The sequence below is a fragment of the Eucyclogobius newberryi genome, unplaced genomic scaffold (genome assembly GCF_026437365.1).
Source record: "Eucyclogobius newberryi isolate DKJ021-1_F unplaced genomic scaffold, fEucNew1.0.hap1 SCAF_8, whole genome shotgun sequence".
Lineage (NCBI taxonomy): Eukaryota > Metazoa > Chordata > Actinopteri > Gobiiformes > Gobiidae > Eucyclogobius > Eucyclogobius newberryi.
The window spans coordinates 14912608-14928652 of NW_027316500.1; the positions used below are offsets into that span (position 1 = coordinate 14912608).

Genomic DNA, 16045 nt, shown 5'->3' on the forward strand with positions numbered 1-16045 from the left:
TAAATCTTGTGAAGAGTCGAATCTCAGCTGCAAGACGAACAACATGCCGCTGTTTTGCCTGTTTTTCCATGTTTTCATCAAATAAAGAACTTGAGAACGATCTTCGCCTCTCGCAGTCTGTATAGACTAAACTTCAACAGAATTGGTGGAGGATGCGGGTCTCTCATCGTGCTTGGAAAGGAAACATCTGAATTTTGCTCTAAACGATTTCCTTCTGGATGTCGGCTGACGACGCATAGCGTCCAGTAACGGTTCAGCTGGGAATGATGGAGAACAAGGACAGAGCCGAGAGAGAGACAAGAGGAGTGGATTGCCAGTTTATTTTTGACTCACAATTGTGACTAGGACATTCAACAAAAGTAAGGCAGAAACCTCTTGTATTTATTACAAAAATCTGCACATTGAAAATGCTAAATTTGCCAAAACTAGACCTAAATTTTCCACATTGTATGAATTTAGTGAATGTTAGCTCATTAGTTTAGACAATCAGTTGGACTGATTTAAAGAAGAGTTGGACTCCAAAACACGTTGGACGTGTAAAAGTACGTACAATCAGTTGGACTGATTTAAAAGGGACTTGGACTCCAGAAAAAAATAAAAAAAATAAAAATAAAACGTGGGATGTGTAGGTAACTAAAGGGAACTAAGAAAGCTATTACTTGGCTTAAAGCATTCTACTGACAAGATTAACTACCCTCTGTGGCTAGGTAGAATTTTTATTTATTTAGTTAATTTCATTTTTTCATGTTTGTATTCTATTTACATTTTAAATTTATTTATTTTTTAATTTAATTTAATTTTTTTTATTCGATTTTTTATTTTTATTTTAAATCTTTAATTTTAAAATTAAATTTTAATATCATTTTTTCCCTAAACGTATTTCATTTCATTATTATTCTTATAATTATTGTTCAAATTATAATAATAATAGTTATTATTATTAGTTGTATTGTTTTGTTTGTTTTTGAAATACCACTGACTGACACACTTTTTTATTATCAAATAATAATAATCAAACATTTTAAATTAAGATACAGATAAATTAAATAAAATGGACCTTATTCCAGTCAAAATGAATACATTTTTGAAGGCTCTCGAAAACACAATCCGTGCAAATGAACAAAACCCAAAGGAAGCAAAAAAGCAAACTACACAAATGAAGAACCTCTTCCAAAAATATGCAGAGAAAAAAATTATTAATCAGCAGTGGCTCCCACAGCACAACAATGGAATTATATTAATGAATATCATCAATCTAAGGTCCTGCATTACAAAACACATCAAATTTGGACAGTGAAAGGAAAAACTGTTGACAAAAAGAAACTGAAAGAACATGAAGAAAAATTATCAATTTCAGTGAATCTACATAAAATGGCAAAAGATATTTTAATCAGAAAAGAGAGACTATCTTTGGCCAATATTCAGGGGAAACCAGAAGAGTGTCAAACAATCAGAAAAAACAAAATGAAACAGAAAAACAGAGCCGATAAGCGCATGCCTTTTGGAGTGAATAACAAAAACAAAGATGGAGGCTCTAGAACAGAGGAAGAGAGCGAGCAGACTGGGGTGCAAGGTCGATGTCACAGCTATAGCGCCCCCCCACCTCTGGACAAAGGAGAACTGCAGTGCCCCTTCACTGAAAACAAACATCATAGCGCATATGCACAACTGGCGAAAGAACTGAAGAAAATTATGACAGAAACGGAAAAAGAAAAAACAGCTCCCCAAACTTCTACTCCAGCGGCTCCTCCCCTGCAGTGCTCATCCATGGATTCATTTATGATAAAAGATACAACCAGCACCATACCACAGCTGCCAACGAAACATGCTGTAGTCTCGGGTACTCTGACTATGGTCCCGTCAGAACCCACTCAAGAACAAAGACAGATGCAGGATTTGAAGCAACAGGTGTTAGCTTTGACAACATTGGTTTCCAGCCAAAATCACATCTCCAAATTCATGCTTGAGCAGACAGTGGCTCAAAAAGAACAACTTGCCACCAATGCATGGTCACCACCTGGATTGGCTTCGGACTCAGATGAAGAAAGAAGATTACAACAACTACTGGAAGGAAAGGAACGGGAAGTGGCGGCTGAGCTACGCAGGAAACAAGAAAAACAGCTTGGACGAAAGGGGGAACCAGTCACAGTCCTAGGAACTGGGCTAATAGAAGCTAAAAGTAAGCAGCAAGTACAGCAGAAACTCCACATTCAAAGAGGAGTGGAGCAACAGAAGAAAACGGGTTTAGACCCATTTGTGTCAACACCAAATCAATATGTGGCGGGAGCATTCACAGGAATGGTGGCTGAGCATGGATACGATGATGCTTTCCTGAGTGGAGAACATGACCCGCTCCTTGTACACAAGGGTACCAAGGAAGAAGATGATGAGGTTTCTAGCACTGAAGAGGCTCCTCCTCTCATTGCACTTCTCCGAATGACTGCAAGTAACCAAGAAGTGTACCAACCATTCGCACTGAAAGATCTAGAATGGCTGATGTTAAAATTGCCCGAACTGACACAAGGTGCGCCGGCCTTCCTCAGAGCATTGACCACGAATACAGCGGGAGAAACACTTTGCTGGGGAGATGTGTCTGCAATTCTTATAAGAGCAACAGATGAGAACACGGCGGCCAGGATCCGTTCTGAAGTATCCAAACAGATTCATGCTCCAGTTAGAGCATCCACATCATTTGCCACCATAAAGCCTCAGTTAACTCAGGTACTTAAAGGAATGTATCCCACCTGCCTTCCTGACGCACTGTTGGCTCTGGAAATGAAAAATGGTGAAGACTACTTTACATATAAGCAAAGAGCTAAAGCACAGTTCCATGATGCAACTGCAGAGCCCATACAACCTGGTACTGGCAACACTCTCATGTTCTTTTCGACTCTGGTGAAAGGACTACCTAAATGTGTCCAGGATCATTTGGCTGATGTTGTTGGTCTTTACTCAAAGACAGAAAAAGAGTTTGATGCCAACTGCCAACATCACGTTGCTAAGTACCTGAAGGAAAAAAAGGGACGAAATGAGGATATGGAAAAAATGAAAATGGCAAAGATCAAATTACAACTCAAAAAGCTCCAAGAAGAGGTGAATGATAAAAAGAAGCAAAATAAGTCTGCCAAGGTAATGGCTGTGGCAACAGAAGATAATCCAGTGTCAGACAGTGCCCAACAGATTGCTATGGCGGTTAAAATGGTCCTGGGACAAGTACAACCCACTATGACACAACCACAGGCCGTCCCATCCGCCACAGGACCAAAGAACAACACACCTGCTTCAGAAATCATCTACAATCAAGGACGTGAACGTAATACATTCTCTCATGGAAGAGGACGTGGGGCAGGAGCTGGAAGAGGACAAAACAGGTTCAGCGTGACTCCTGATCAATGCTTAAACTGCTTTGGAACTGGACATTGGGTTCGAGACTGCCCCATAGGGCAGACACAAAGAGGTCAACACCAAATGGCCCCAAACCAACCTGGCCAATTTCAAGGACCTCAAATGATGAATATGAGCCAACTCATGTCAAGCCAGAATCATCTACCACCACCCTTGCCCCTTGTGGTTATTATACCACATCTTTGGGCTTTGGGCTGGCACTGTTTCTGTTTTTCACCAATATTATTGTTATTGCCTGTGTATTGATTATGATTGGATTCTGTGCTGTCTTAGATCACTTATAGAACGCTTGATTGCATCTGCTCTTACTAGACAACCTGCTCATCTTTTGACCCTGATTACACACGCTATTACTCCTATACTTTTTCCAGGATCTGACTAATCTGATTACTACATCCCACATGTGTTTACACTAACTGGGGATGCTCCTTGTCCCACATCATTTTTTACTAAATGAGTTATTTTAAGGATTTGCTTGATTATATAATGATTTGATTTTTAAACATTTAATATGTTTTTGGGGGGTTACGTTCTGTTATTTTGTGAGGTTGCGTCTGGCGCCTCTTTAGTGCGATCACATGTGAATGTGATCAAAAGGGGGAATTGTGGATATTGATCAAATTATTGTCATGTCTGTGTCCTATTTATCATGAGTCAAGACGATCTTGCTGCATATGGGTCACAATGAACTATTCTGTGTATTTTAACTATTCTGTGTATTTTCTGATCATCTGTGGACTAGTCTAAACAATCTTAGAGCGGACGTCATAGTGAAGGTCAGGCCCTTTTTATCAGACCCAAGCAACAGCGATATAAAACACAGCTAAATCTTGTGAAGTCGAATCTCAGCTGCAAGACGAACAACATGCCGCTGTTTTGCCTGTTTTTCCATGTTTTCATCAAATAAAGAACTTGAGAACGATCTTCGCCTCTCGCAGTCTGTATAGACTAAACTTCGACAGTATAACACATAATGCTGTAAATGCAGCAGCAGTAAGATATCGACCGAGGGAATAAAGTACTCTAAAGTGGAAGCTGCCGATCATCCAGAGTTCAACATAGCACCTTATCTTAGGCCCAGTGCAGAGTTCATAGACAGGGCGCTCAAGGAAAAAGGTAAACAATGTCATAAATGTGTGCACTGTAATTCCAATTTAAACAAATACATTGTAGCAATATGTAAAATAAGCCTTGAAATGAGTTTGCTGTGTAACAGCCAAATAAAATGCATGAATTAAAGCTTCTGACAACATTTATTGTATAGCATTTTAGATATGGCACAGGAAGGATGAAATGTTGCTTTAAAAGGGGTCTCCTGCCACCTGCTTTTATCAAAAGGTGTCATTGCTTTGCCTGGAATGTTTCATTTCTTTCATCATGGAAACAAGCAAGTGGTGCCACCAGGCCAAGATGTCAGATCAGTGGATCAGTAAGAATGCACGTTTGAGTTATATTTTTTACTAAGACAAACACCTGTAATTGAATAAATACAATATACCATAATTAAGTTAATGTTATAACTTTGAATATAAGTAGAGCAATGCCATCTTCATTTAGACAAGCAGGTGGCAGATCCTATACCAGACAAGCTACATAGTGCTTGCTTAAATTCGTGTTTTCAGAGGAATGTATTCAAAATCAGTACCGGTAGTTGTAAAACTAAGATATACTAACCCTTTAGAAATATCTATAATCACTGCAAATATAGTGTAGTATATTTCATGTGTGTGTTCACTGTGCTACGGGCGTCAGTCGGTCAAGAGCCCTGGTTCTGTCCTTCCTAATAATCTACTCAGGCGGTCTTTGGTGGAGGCCATCATTGCTGTGCATCTGAACTCACATTGGGCCAACTCTGGGTTTTTGGAGCAGCTCAGACAATTGGCCGTGAGTCTTAAGCCCAACACTAAACCTCTTCTGAAAAAGCCTAATCTAGATCCCGACCTATTGGTAAACTACAGACCTATTTCAAATCTTCCCTTCGTCTCTAAAATCCTTGAAAAAGTTGTAGTAAAACAGCTTTGTCGCCACCTGCAGGATAATAACTTATTTGAAGTTTTCCAGTCAGGGTTCAGAGCCCACCACAGCACTGAAACTGCACTAGTTAAAGTCACAAATGATTTGTTATTAGCCGCTGACGATGGACTGGTCTCAATCCTGGTTCTGTTGGACCTCAGCGCAGCGTTTGACACCATCGACCACAACATTCTACTGCAGAGGTTAGAATGTGATGTAGGTGTTGGAGGAACAGCCCTCAGCTGGTTTAAATCTATCTGATAGGTACCAATTTGTTAATGATAGCAGTGGAAGTTAATGCCATGCTTTCTGATAATGTTGCCTAATGGCAGCATATAAAGAGTAAACAGAATTGGACCGAGTACCGAACCCTGTGGCACACCGTAAATTACTTTAGAGCAAGGTGAGGAGCTCTGGTTTAGCTGTATTTATCAATGAAACCTGATCAGAGCGATCAAGTAGACAGACTTAGTACTTGTGTGAAGGAGATAAAAACCTGAATGACACTAAACTACCTGCTTCTTAACCCTGAAAAAACCGAGGTCATTGTGCTTGGCCCTAAGCATCTACGAGACGCTCTATCTGAGCAGATAGTCACACTGGACAATGTCAGTGTAGCCTCCAGTTCTACTGTAAGAAACCTTGGAGTCTTATTTGACCAGGAGCTCTCATTTAAAGCTCATATAAATCAAGCTTGTAAAACAGCCTATTTCCATTTGCGCAACATAGCCAAAATCAGAAGAATCCTGCCTAAAAGTGATGCCGAAAAACTTATCCATGCATTTGTAACGACTAGATTAGACTACTGTAACTCCCTGCTTGCAGCGTGTCCTAAAAGCTCCATAAAAAGCTTTCAACTGGTTCAAAATGCAGCAGCAAGATTACTAACAGGAACAAAAAGAAGAGAGCACATTACGCCAGTGCTGAAGTCTCTTCACTGGCTCCCTGTCGAGTTTAGAATCAAATTCAAAATTCTACTCTTGACCTACAAAGCCATAAATGACATGGCCCCATCCTACCTCAAAGATGCTATAGAACCATATCATCCAAACAGAGCTCTTCGCTCTCAGAATGCCGGCCTTCTGGTGGTGCCAAGAGTCTCTAAAAGTACTGTAGGAGGTAGAGCGTTTAGCTACCAAGCTCCTGTGTTATGGAATCAGCTCCCGACCCATGTTAAATATGCTGACACAGTCTCTTCATTTAAGTCCAGGCTTAAAACGTTCCTCTTCGAAATCGCTTATGGTCAGAGTAGTTAGGAACAGAAACATAAACCCACAGCTTTAGCTACGCTGCCCTAGGAGTAACTATGCTGGGGGAAGTATGACAGCTTGAGCACTATCCTCTTCTTCTGACTACTTATGCTATCAAACAATATTTATTTTTTGATTCCACTTGCAAACTGTTCACCGCCTTTTTCTTTCTTTCACTCCTGAGGACCTGTGGACCCAGATGCCCCTCCCCTGGTGAAGTGGTCCCTGCCCTGTGTGGACGGTCCCTCATCTGCCTGAGGAGTGGGTCCAGCTCGCCTCAGTCGGTCCCTCATCTGCCTGAAGAGTGGGTCCAGTTCGCCTCAGTCGGTCCCTCATCTGTCTGAAGAGTGGGTCCAGTTCGCCTCAGTCGGTCCCTCATCTGCCTGAAGAGTGGGTCCAGTTCGCCTCAGTCGGTCCCTCATCTGTCTGAAGAGTGGGTCCTGCTCGACTCAGACGGTCCCTCTTCTGCCTGAAGAGTGGGTCCAGCTCGACTCAGACGGTCCCTCATCTGCCTGAAGAGTGGGTCCAGCTCCAGTCTCCTCGTGTCCGTCTGTCCGTCTGTGAGAGTCGGATCTCTCCTTCACTGGAACTCCTCCAGGTTTCTACGCTTTTTTCCCAAAGAGGTTTTTTTGTAGTTTTTCCTGGCCGAGAAGGAGAGTCTAAGGACAGAGGACCCTGGGACATCGTCCCTCGCCACCACAGACATTGTCTGACTCCATCGCCACCACAGACATTGTCTGACTCCCTCGGCACCACAGACATTGTTGATTCATTTCTCCCTGTGGCCCTCAGAGGCAACTGTTGTTGTGACTTTGGGCCTTACAAAAATAAATTGATTTGATTTGAACACATCCACACAAAATTGAAAAATGTAAATGTAAACACTGCTCTGTCAAAGTGTGCACAAATTGTTTTAGAAATGAATATTGAAATTAAAAACTACAAAACAAGAAGCTTGCAGTGTGACATTAAAACATGCAACACTTTACAAAACCAGTGGTAAAACATCAAAAAATAACCAGAAAAATGAAAGCAGATTGTTACACCTGACCACACACTGGTTTAGAGACTGTACTTAATGTGCACGCCAGGTTTAGTGTAACAACAACCACATTTTATTACAAGCAGAATTCTGTAGTACAAAAAAGGCTTATAATATTACAGAAGGGAGTCTCAAATAGCTTACAGCTTTAAAATACAATTGCATGTGTTACATTTGTGTTGTGTCAGAGTTGAGGTCTGGTGTCGGAGCCCAGCTGACTCAAATATCAGGTTACCAACAGGGAGCCTCTCATTCTGGGGAAGTCAAACAGCCCTGTAGTGACCCACACGGAGCATTGACCGACACATGGACACATACACACATGTCCAAGAGGAGGACATTCTCTCAAAAGTAAGTTAGATTTGTTTATTTTGTTGTACATGTTTAGTGGCACATGTTATCCAATCCCCAGTTAGATTTCCTGCCTTTTATTTGAGTTCATCTTATACATCTTTGCATCAAACCATCCTGATCAGATCAGAATTATTCCTGTAAATGTCCACTTACTCAATAATCACATGCATGCATGAATACTTGCCTAATGTGATTAAACTCTCTGGGACAATGCTGTTCTTGTGTCTAATTCATTCATGTTTGTTTCTACCTCTGAGGGTTGAATCATGACTTCCTGTGTGACAAAGAACAGACTTAGAAACCCTTATGCAGCGGTGCGCGTGGATCCTGACAGTGATTATGTCACTCCTGGGACATTAGAGCTGGAGCAGCTGTTCTGGGCCAGCTCTGGGGCTCAATACACGCATGTGGACCAGGTCTGGCCCAATATCTTCATCGGAGATGAGTGAGTCCACAAACAGCCTACAGGGAAACCTTCTTCCATTATAAGAAATCTAACCATATGATGTAATTTGTTTTTTCTGAAACAGAAAGACTGCTCTGAAAGTGGAGGGTCTGAAGGAGCTAGGCATCACACATGTCCTGAACGCAGCTGAGGGAAAGTTTAATAATGTGCTGACCGGAGCCAGTTATTACAGTGATTCAGACATTCAGTATCTGGGTGTGGAGGCTGATGACAAACCCACATTTAACATGTCCCAGTATTTCTGCTCCACAACAGAGTTCATCCATGAAGCCCTCAGAGACCCCCACAGTGAGTGTTGGACCAAACATGTTTGTAGACTCTGTGTTAAATGATGTAACCCTTTTATCTGTGTGTTTCAGACAAGGTCCTGGTGCACTGTGTGATGGGGCGGAGCCGCTCTGCCACCTTGGTCTTGGCTTACCTCATGAGCAAACACAGTTTAACTGTGGTGGATGCATGTGAGCATGTGCGTCAGCGTCGCTGTGTTCTCCCCAATCATGGCTTCTTAAAGCAGCTCAGGGCTCTAGACATTACACTGCAGGAGGAAAGACTGAAACAGAAGAAACAGCTGCAAAGTCAATGAACTGTTTACAACGTACTGTGGACACACCTTAAACTGAAACTGGAGCTGAAACACTAATGTATGTGAATGTGTTAAGAGCATTTGATATACAGTGCTTTTACAGTTTGTTGCAACTGTTAATGGACTTTTCAGAGTCAGCAATCTGATTAACAGTTTTATTTGCCAGTGGTCTAGTACAGAGATGGGCTGAAGTGCCTTAGAACAAATAAGACTTTTCATGCATTTAACAGTACAAAGCATCTGCAGAAATCTGACAAATCCAGATCATTTTACAAACACAGTAGATGTTAAATATACAGCAGTACAGTTAAGTGACATCTGGCCCTCCTAATTTTAAAGTTTTCTCAACTGTATGACTATTGTGGTGACAAGGTAAAATGATGATTGCCCATCACTGCTCTAGATGGGGAAACAAAAAAAATGTACTAGCATCATTTACTTTATTTTACTCACAACTAAAAATATATTAATGAATAAACACTGTGTGGATTTGGCTTTATAAAAAAGTAATAATCCCTAATGTAAAACAAAGCTGCCCCAGTCCATTTTATACTTCCATAATCAAAAGTGAGCTCTGTTGAAGAAAAAAAAAACAATTTAAATATGGTCGTGCTGCTGCTTCAATCGACTTAATCTGTGATATCCATCCAATGTCCATTCAATTGCAGTTCGTTTTAAAATCTTTTTTTTTAAATCCGTGTTTTCTTGTGTGCTACTGACGCGTGGAAGAATTTGCTCAGTAATTTACTCTACTGACCTCAAGTGGACGAAAACGGAATCATCATAAAAAATGTTCTATTCTTTTTCAAAGTGACTTGGACGGATTGAGGTTAAAGGCAGTTCTGAGCAGAGATTAGTTTGAAAATGGGACAAGTTTTGACTAGAAGCAAAATAGCGGGTTAAAAGCAGTGGGAATCCTCAGCTGAAGTTGGGTTTTTCTGGAAAAGTGCACCCGGCGCGTTGAATGATGACATTGGCAGCGTAGTGAGCAGCTTTAACACATTGATCCAGGGGCTTCTCCTGAACCAGCTCTGATAAGAAACCTGTGCCACAACACACATTTTAGAAACTATCACAAATTTCAACACAAGATAAGTTATAAATGTGTCCATACCTCCCACAAAGGCATCGCCTGCACCATTTGTATCCACAAGGTCTTTAGGGTCAACTTTTATTACAGGATAGGTCTCCAACTTCTCACCTGGTCAAAAAGGAAAGTCATTTATATTACATTTGTAACAAGAGAATATAAAAATCTGTAACTTTAAAATCTTACTTAAGGCCATGATGGTGTCATTCTTTCCTTGAGTGAAGACAACAATTCTTGGTCTTTCCTTGTTGACTTTTGGCAGAGCCTGGGTTTTCTTGGCGATCTCCTTTAGGTCTTCGGTCTACAGGGATGAAATATGATCGTAAAAAAGGTGTAAAGAATCTGCTAAAAAATGAGTCCACCTTTTGTACCTCAAAGTCTTGCTCTTTTGCAAATGCTGCCGCTTCCTGCACAATAAACAATGTAATTTGAATTATGGTAAGCTCAACATTTCCAGCTTGTTGTATAAAAAAATAAAGACTGTATTTACCGTCTCGTTGCCGAAGAGTACATCTACATATGGCAGAACCTGCATGAGGTTATCTTTGAAGAACTGGCTGATGAAGGGCGCAGACAGGTTTAGACAAAAGATTTTGTGGTTTTCAGAAGCATGTTTTGCCACTTTCAGGATGGACTCCACAGAAACCGTTAGGAAGAAACCCTGTAAGAACATAATGCTTTATTGAAAAAAAACATTATCTTTATAATTATTAAAGGAGTTATTTTGAATCCAATTGTTATCATGATTATATAAACAACACGTTATCAGAGCTACCGCTAACAAATAATAACTTGATGGGGATTAACAAACAATGCATTTTATATAAATAACAGAAGGACCAACGTACAGCAATGTAGTAGACTTTGGCCTTTTCCACAAGCTTCCAATTATCCTTCATGTCAAGATGTTTATCCTTTTTATAACAGTTAGCAGCAGCAAGGTTGGCAACCAGAGACCTGAACAAAAACAAGTACATTTGTTTCCACTTGTTGAAATCTGCTACAAAATATACAAAGCAAATACAAAGGAAACAAGTCAGAAAGAAGTGTCCATTTGATTTGTAAATAGTAAAAGTCATTTGTAATAGCTCTGTTATTATTAAAGGCTGAGACGTGTTAGTACCTGTTGTCTCCAGTGATGCAGGCAGCACATGTTCCCGTTGGCTCCTCGTTCTGCTCGTAGTAGTGAGCATCGATGTGGGCCTCCTTAGCTTTCTCTTTCAGGATATCCCCAAACTTGTCTTTGCCAATGCAGCCAAAGAAGGTACCCACTTTATGAGGCTCTTGGATCATCCACTAAAACATTGACAAAAATAAATGGGTCATTCTGTCCAGTTGTAGCCTGTGAAACCAAAGTAAATGTGTGACTTACCTGGGCAACCTTTATAGAGTTCTGTGTTGCTCCACCTGCGTGATATTCAACATTGAACTTCTTCACCAACTCCTCAAATCTATCAAACGTAACAAAATAATAACCATGATTTCTTGGCAAAAAATAAATATGCAACACATAATTCATGTGAAAAATAAACTACAGCTAAACTTTTTAAGTAATATGTTGGCCCATTAAAGGAATGAACAATTTGCATGAATTTAGATGAGCTTAATACACAGCAGTTGAACATTAACAACAATATCTCATGTTTGCTCAATTAATGTTGGGAGGAAGTTTCTAAAATATTGTAAACATGCAACTTAAACAGTTCAATAAATAAAACATCTATATTCCTGATGCATTTATCAATTACATTACTGAATGATGTGAATTAATATATACCCGTACTTAGCATGCTCTATGGTCGACACCCCCTCAGTTCACACAATAAACACGCATGTCATGCATGAATGCTCATTTATTAGTAATGTGCATTTGTACTTGCACAACTCTGACTAACTGAAACAGGTCTTTGATGAGTAGCCTCAAGCTAAAAAATACATTCACGTTTGGACATGTTTGGTAATACAAAACTAGGATGTAAATGTATAGTACCGTATATAGTTTCAGTACAGCTGAAATAAAGCAGGCTTGTGATAATATGGGTTATTTGGCCTGGAGCTAAAAGAGGCATCTAGGGAATTACGAGTTGATTTAATTTGAGTACTATCTACTCTATGCCAAAAGTAATAAAACAAAAATAGACTCAAGATAGATAGACTCAAAAAATTGGAATCACAAATACTGATAAAATAAGTGATTACTCCAATAACAGCTTCCCAGGATTTCTCCAAAAAATGCTACTGACTTCACAAACATGTTCAACACCCATCACATAGTCATCAAAGTAGTGTACGTGGTTTTGGAGTTCAAATAATTTACTAAGACATTACAATCTTATCCTGCAGTAAATGTTTGCTTTTTTGACTCGGCCACGAAGTAACTGGGAGGTGTTCTGTCCTGTTTTTTGATTGGCTGACACTGGCTCATGAAGCGCTCTCTCCACATCTGCCATTGGCCAGGTTAAGAACTGAGGTCAACTGTGAGGATTCTGGTGTATGCCTGTTTTGACTGAACTACTCCGGAGAAAAGAGGAGAAAACTGTCTCATCCAGCCTCTTATCAGCACAAATTGGATTTTTTTTGTAGACACAGTAGACACAGCATGTACGTCCAGCAACAAATCAAATGTCAAGGGAATATAAATATAGGAATACAAACAGTGCTTTGTGCTTGTCGTCAGCCAGGATCTGATCGTTTGGCTTCAGGGTGTATCTGAAAAAAAAAGGGTACGATGGTTTATTTGGATTGTCAATATTAGATCAAGCAAATGTTCCCGTTTAGTTAATCTGTAACCAATATTTGCATACAATATTTCAAAAGAACATAAGAAATGCTGAGCAACAATGAGATGACAAAATGACAACATAGACAGCTGCCAAATCGACATTAATCTTCTATAATGCACCAACGCTTAATATTGAGTTTCTTAAAATAAACTAACCCAATTGAGAAAGAGGCCAAAGTTATTTTGATACAGATTTTTGTTTTCTCCGAGTTGTCTTGTTAACGTTCAGAATTGTAAGTTAAGAGGTCTTGAAAGTGGACTCTTGAACCAAAAATCAGCTTTTGACCTGTGGCACTGATGTGTATGATGAGATGTAGCAAATCAGACAGTTTGTAAGATAGGTAAAAAACAACAGGCCACTTACTTGTCCAAGAAATCCTTGTCCACTACAGCACAGATGTCCAATAAAGGGTTTCCCATACCAAATAATGAATTTGGGCTGAAACAAAAAAAGAATATATATATATATATATAAAACAGTTATTAGTATGTAATACACCCTGATCCTCCTCTATTCCCTTTGTAACAGATCAGAAGCCCTGCCCCCACAGAAGACAGAAGATCTGTGGAGGGCAGATGATTTGTTAATTGAGTAAATTAAATTTAGATCGATGATAGTGCAGTGCTGCGAATGCGAACCCCTGGCTCCAGTTCAATTGGCATAAAGTATATTGGTGCATTAGGCACTATCTTCATGCAGTATGCAATTCTTGCACATGTTTTCCCATATGGCCTTAATCATGTGACCATTAAATCATGGGCCACAAATAAACTGATAATTAGAGGGGAAAGTCAGCCTGCTTAATCATGTAAAAAAGAAAAAGGCGCAGAAGTGTGCTCTTTTTCCTGGGGCAAATTCTTGGAGCACAAACACAATTTTATATCTGCATATCTATTACATATCTATCCATCTATTACAAAACAACAACATTCCAACAGCCACACAAAGACCTCGTGCAAAAAAAAAGAAGTCCTTGTGGTGCAGCGCAGTGCTTTGTGTCAATGCACAATAATAGGGGTTGTTTCACCAACAGTAATCACATTTCATGGTCAGTGAAATATACCAGTCTGAAGGACTGAAATAAAAAAGATCCCTGTGCGTTCTTTCATGTCCATGCGATTGGCTTTGTTTCGCTGTATCATGTCTCCATTACATCCCTGATGTTGGCGTCAGTGGGAATAACCCAGATGGAAGACAGCCTCTCCACACATTTGTCCCGATGCCAGCTCCACATGATCGTCTCACATATTCTACATCAGACTTCCAGCATGAAGGGAGAGATTGATACAGAACACCAAAAAGCAGGAAAGACACCTATTCACAATAAGAGATTTACACAACAAACACAAGACTTGCTTGCTCTGCTTTGTATATGTATACTAGTATATATCACCATTTATGCTCCTGCAATACACACATTTCTCTTTGCTTCCAGTTGATGTGCATTCCCTCCCAAAAACAAGCTCATGACACCATGTCCATGTCAGCCAAGTCTTACCTTGCAGAAGACATGGTGTGCGTTTGTGTTCCAGCAGGCAAACAGTGACAGACCTGTTGAACAACCTCAAACCTGCTCTGAAAAGGCTAAACACATTCAAAACTTCTCCATTTGAGTGGTTGATGCATCGATTTTCCCCTGCAACCAGCACTCCTATCACGGATTGGTTTGTCTGAAGATGGGCGGGACTGAGGCGGTCTGTCCATAGGCTCCTGCATGTGGTTTGTACTGTCCACCATCAATTCGAGAGGAGCACAGCCAAAAACATGTGTGCAGAGCCAGCAGACAACATACAAATACTTGAACTGGTTGCTGTATATTCTGCAATATCGACAGTATTTGAGGACAACACCACTTTTTGCACTGGCTGGAAAACAGAGGCAAGACCCGGCACTATTTTCTCGGATTAAACGCTGATATAGCCAAAGTGCTTTATCAACAACTGCCAATCATCACTGGAAAAAGAGCATAGACACAGGCCTATCACTCTCAAACATTAGATGAGTTGATTTGTAAGGTATGCCACGAGAGGTAATGGACTAGCAAACCATTAGCCAAAGTTATATCACTCAAAGCAGAGTAAGGGGCAACTGTGGCTATAAAGTGCAACCACTTGAAAGACGACCCTCAGATTTGCTTAAAAATAACTGTAAAATAAAGAGTTGTCTCACTCTTATTGAATTCAAGCACACTTCAGCAATGAATGAGCATCTGTGCATTATTGAAAGAAGTGAAATTAGTTGATTTACGCTTGATTTGCGCGTAAATTACGATTGTTATGGGTCACCTTAGCTTAGGAAGAATCTTTTTGCACGGAGACACATCTTCATCTTCTTCCTCGTCGGAAAGTTTATGTTTCTTTGCCTTTGGTTCTTGGGAGGCCATGGTTTACAGACAGAGCTTTGTGAACCGCAGCACGATGCCGGAGGAAAAAATGCGAGCGCTTTGCGGAAACCAGTATGTTGTGCCCCCTGCGTAAAACTGAGCAGGCTCCGACATGATATAACTTCGCACTCCACCAATCATGACGGTCTCCCCTATTCGTGTTTACAATTCATGTTTACATCTAGCACCTGTAATTAATTCTTGCTTAAAATAATTAAGTTAAAGGTTGGGTGAAGTTGCTTATTATGTTTAGACGTTTAAATAGCTGTAATCGTGTGTTGTGTGCTCGTAACGTTTGCCAAAAGAGAAATGATTGATTGTGTCTGAATGTGAAATTTAGCCAACATGTGTGTGTTTTTTATATAAGAAAATAAATAAAAATAAGTAAATAAAATAAATATTTGTATAAACCAATTACAGTATCTAAAAACTGGTAGCATTTTGACAACTGCTGACGCCACATTGAGCCCGAGAGACACGATTGAGGGCACAAAATCCCAAGTGCTTCTTTTAGCTGTCTAATTATTTCGCCTGAATAAAAAAAAAAAACATAAGATTTCAAACTTCAATCATTTGCATAGACCTTTTAGCCAGGTTTGAGTTTGTTTCTACGGATAAACAATGTTGTAACACTTTTCAATTGTTAAAGTGACTGTCGATTACATTAACCCCTTGA

The 16045-nt window shown here is 40.0% G+C and overlaps 2 protein-coding genes across 3 annotated transcripts; one reads left to right on the top strand and one right to left on the bottom strand.

Moving 5' to 3' along the window:
* Positions 1-7943: 7943 nt before the first annotated feature.
* On the top strand, positions 7944-9801 carry LOC140351066 (dual specificity phosphatase 29-like). Its single transcript, XM_072436718.1, has 4 exons — positions 7944-8061; positions 8322-8509; positions 8595-8818; positions 8890-9801. The coding sequence occupies exons 2-4, from the start codon at positions 8331-8333 to the stop codon at positions 9111-9113; spliced, it is 627 nt and encodes a 208-aa protein (XP_072292819.1). The 5' UTR covers positions 7944-8061; positions 8322-8330; the 3' UTR covers positions 9114-9801.
* LOC140351064 (adenosine kinase-like) lies at positions 9255-15414 on the bottom strand. Of its 2 annotated transcripts, none has more exons than XM_072436716.1 (11): positions 15272-15414; positions 13350-13424; positions 12859-12912; positions 11576-11654; positions 11327-11499; positions 11052-11160; positions 10694-10864; positions 10575-10610; positions 10390-10504; positions 10228-10314; positions 9255-10156 (listed from the first exon to the last, which is right to left on the bottom strand). In XM_072436716.1, the coding sequence occupies exons 1-11, from the start codon at positions 15367-15369 to the stop codon at positions 10032-10034; spliced, it is 1122 nt and encodes a 373-aa protein (XP_072292817.1). In that variant the 5' UTR covers positions 15370-15414; the 3' UTR covers positions 9255-10031. The 2 variants fall into 2 exon arrangements, with proteins under 2 accessions (XP_072292817.1, XP_072292818.1); XM_072436717.1 differs by lacking the exon at positions 15272-15414 and adding an exon at positions 14485-14640.
* Between the last annotated feature and the right edge of the window lie 631 nt (positions 15415-16045).

What these genes read in the sequence shown, in the direction of transcription:
- LOC140351066 (XM_072436718.1), top strand. Translation starts at nt 8,331, where the DNA reads ATGACTTCCTGTGTGACAAAGAACAGACTTAGAAACCCTTATGCAGCG. An exon ending in AATATCTTCATCGGAGATGA is followed by an intron (nt 8,510 to 8,594) that starts GTGAGTCCACAA and finishes TTTCTGAAACAG; the next exon opens with AAAGACTGCTCTGAAAGTGG. An exon ending in AGCCCTCAGAGACCCCCACA is followed by an intron (nt 8,819 to 8,889) that starts GTGAGTGTTGGA and finishes TGTGTGTTTCAG; the next exon opens with ACAAGGTCCTGGTGCACTGT.
- LOC140351064 (XM_072436716.1), bottom strand. Translation starts at nt 15,369, where the DNA reads ATGGCCTCCCAAGAACCAAAGGCAAAGAAACATAAACTTTCCGACGAG. An exon ending in ACTCTATAAAGGTTGCCCAG is followed by an intron (nt 11,500 to 11,575) that starts GTAAGTCACACA and finishes TCAATGTTTTAG; the next exon opens with TGGATGATCCAAGAGCCTCA. An exon ending in TGCATCACTGGAGACAACAG is followed by an intron (nt 11,161 to 11,326) that starts GTACTAACACGT and finishes GTTTTTGTTCAG; the next exon opens with GTCTCTGGTTGCCAACCTTG.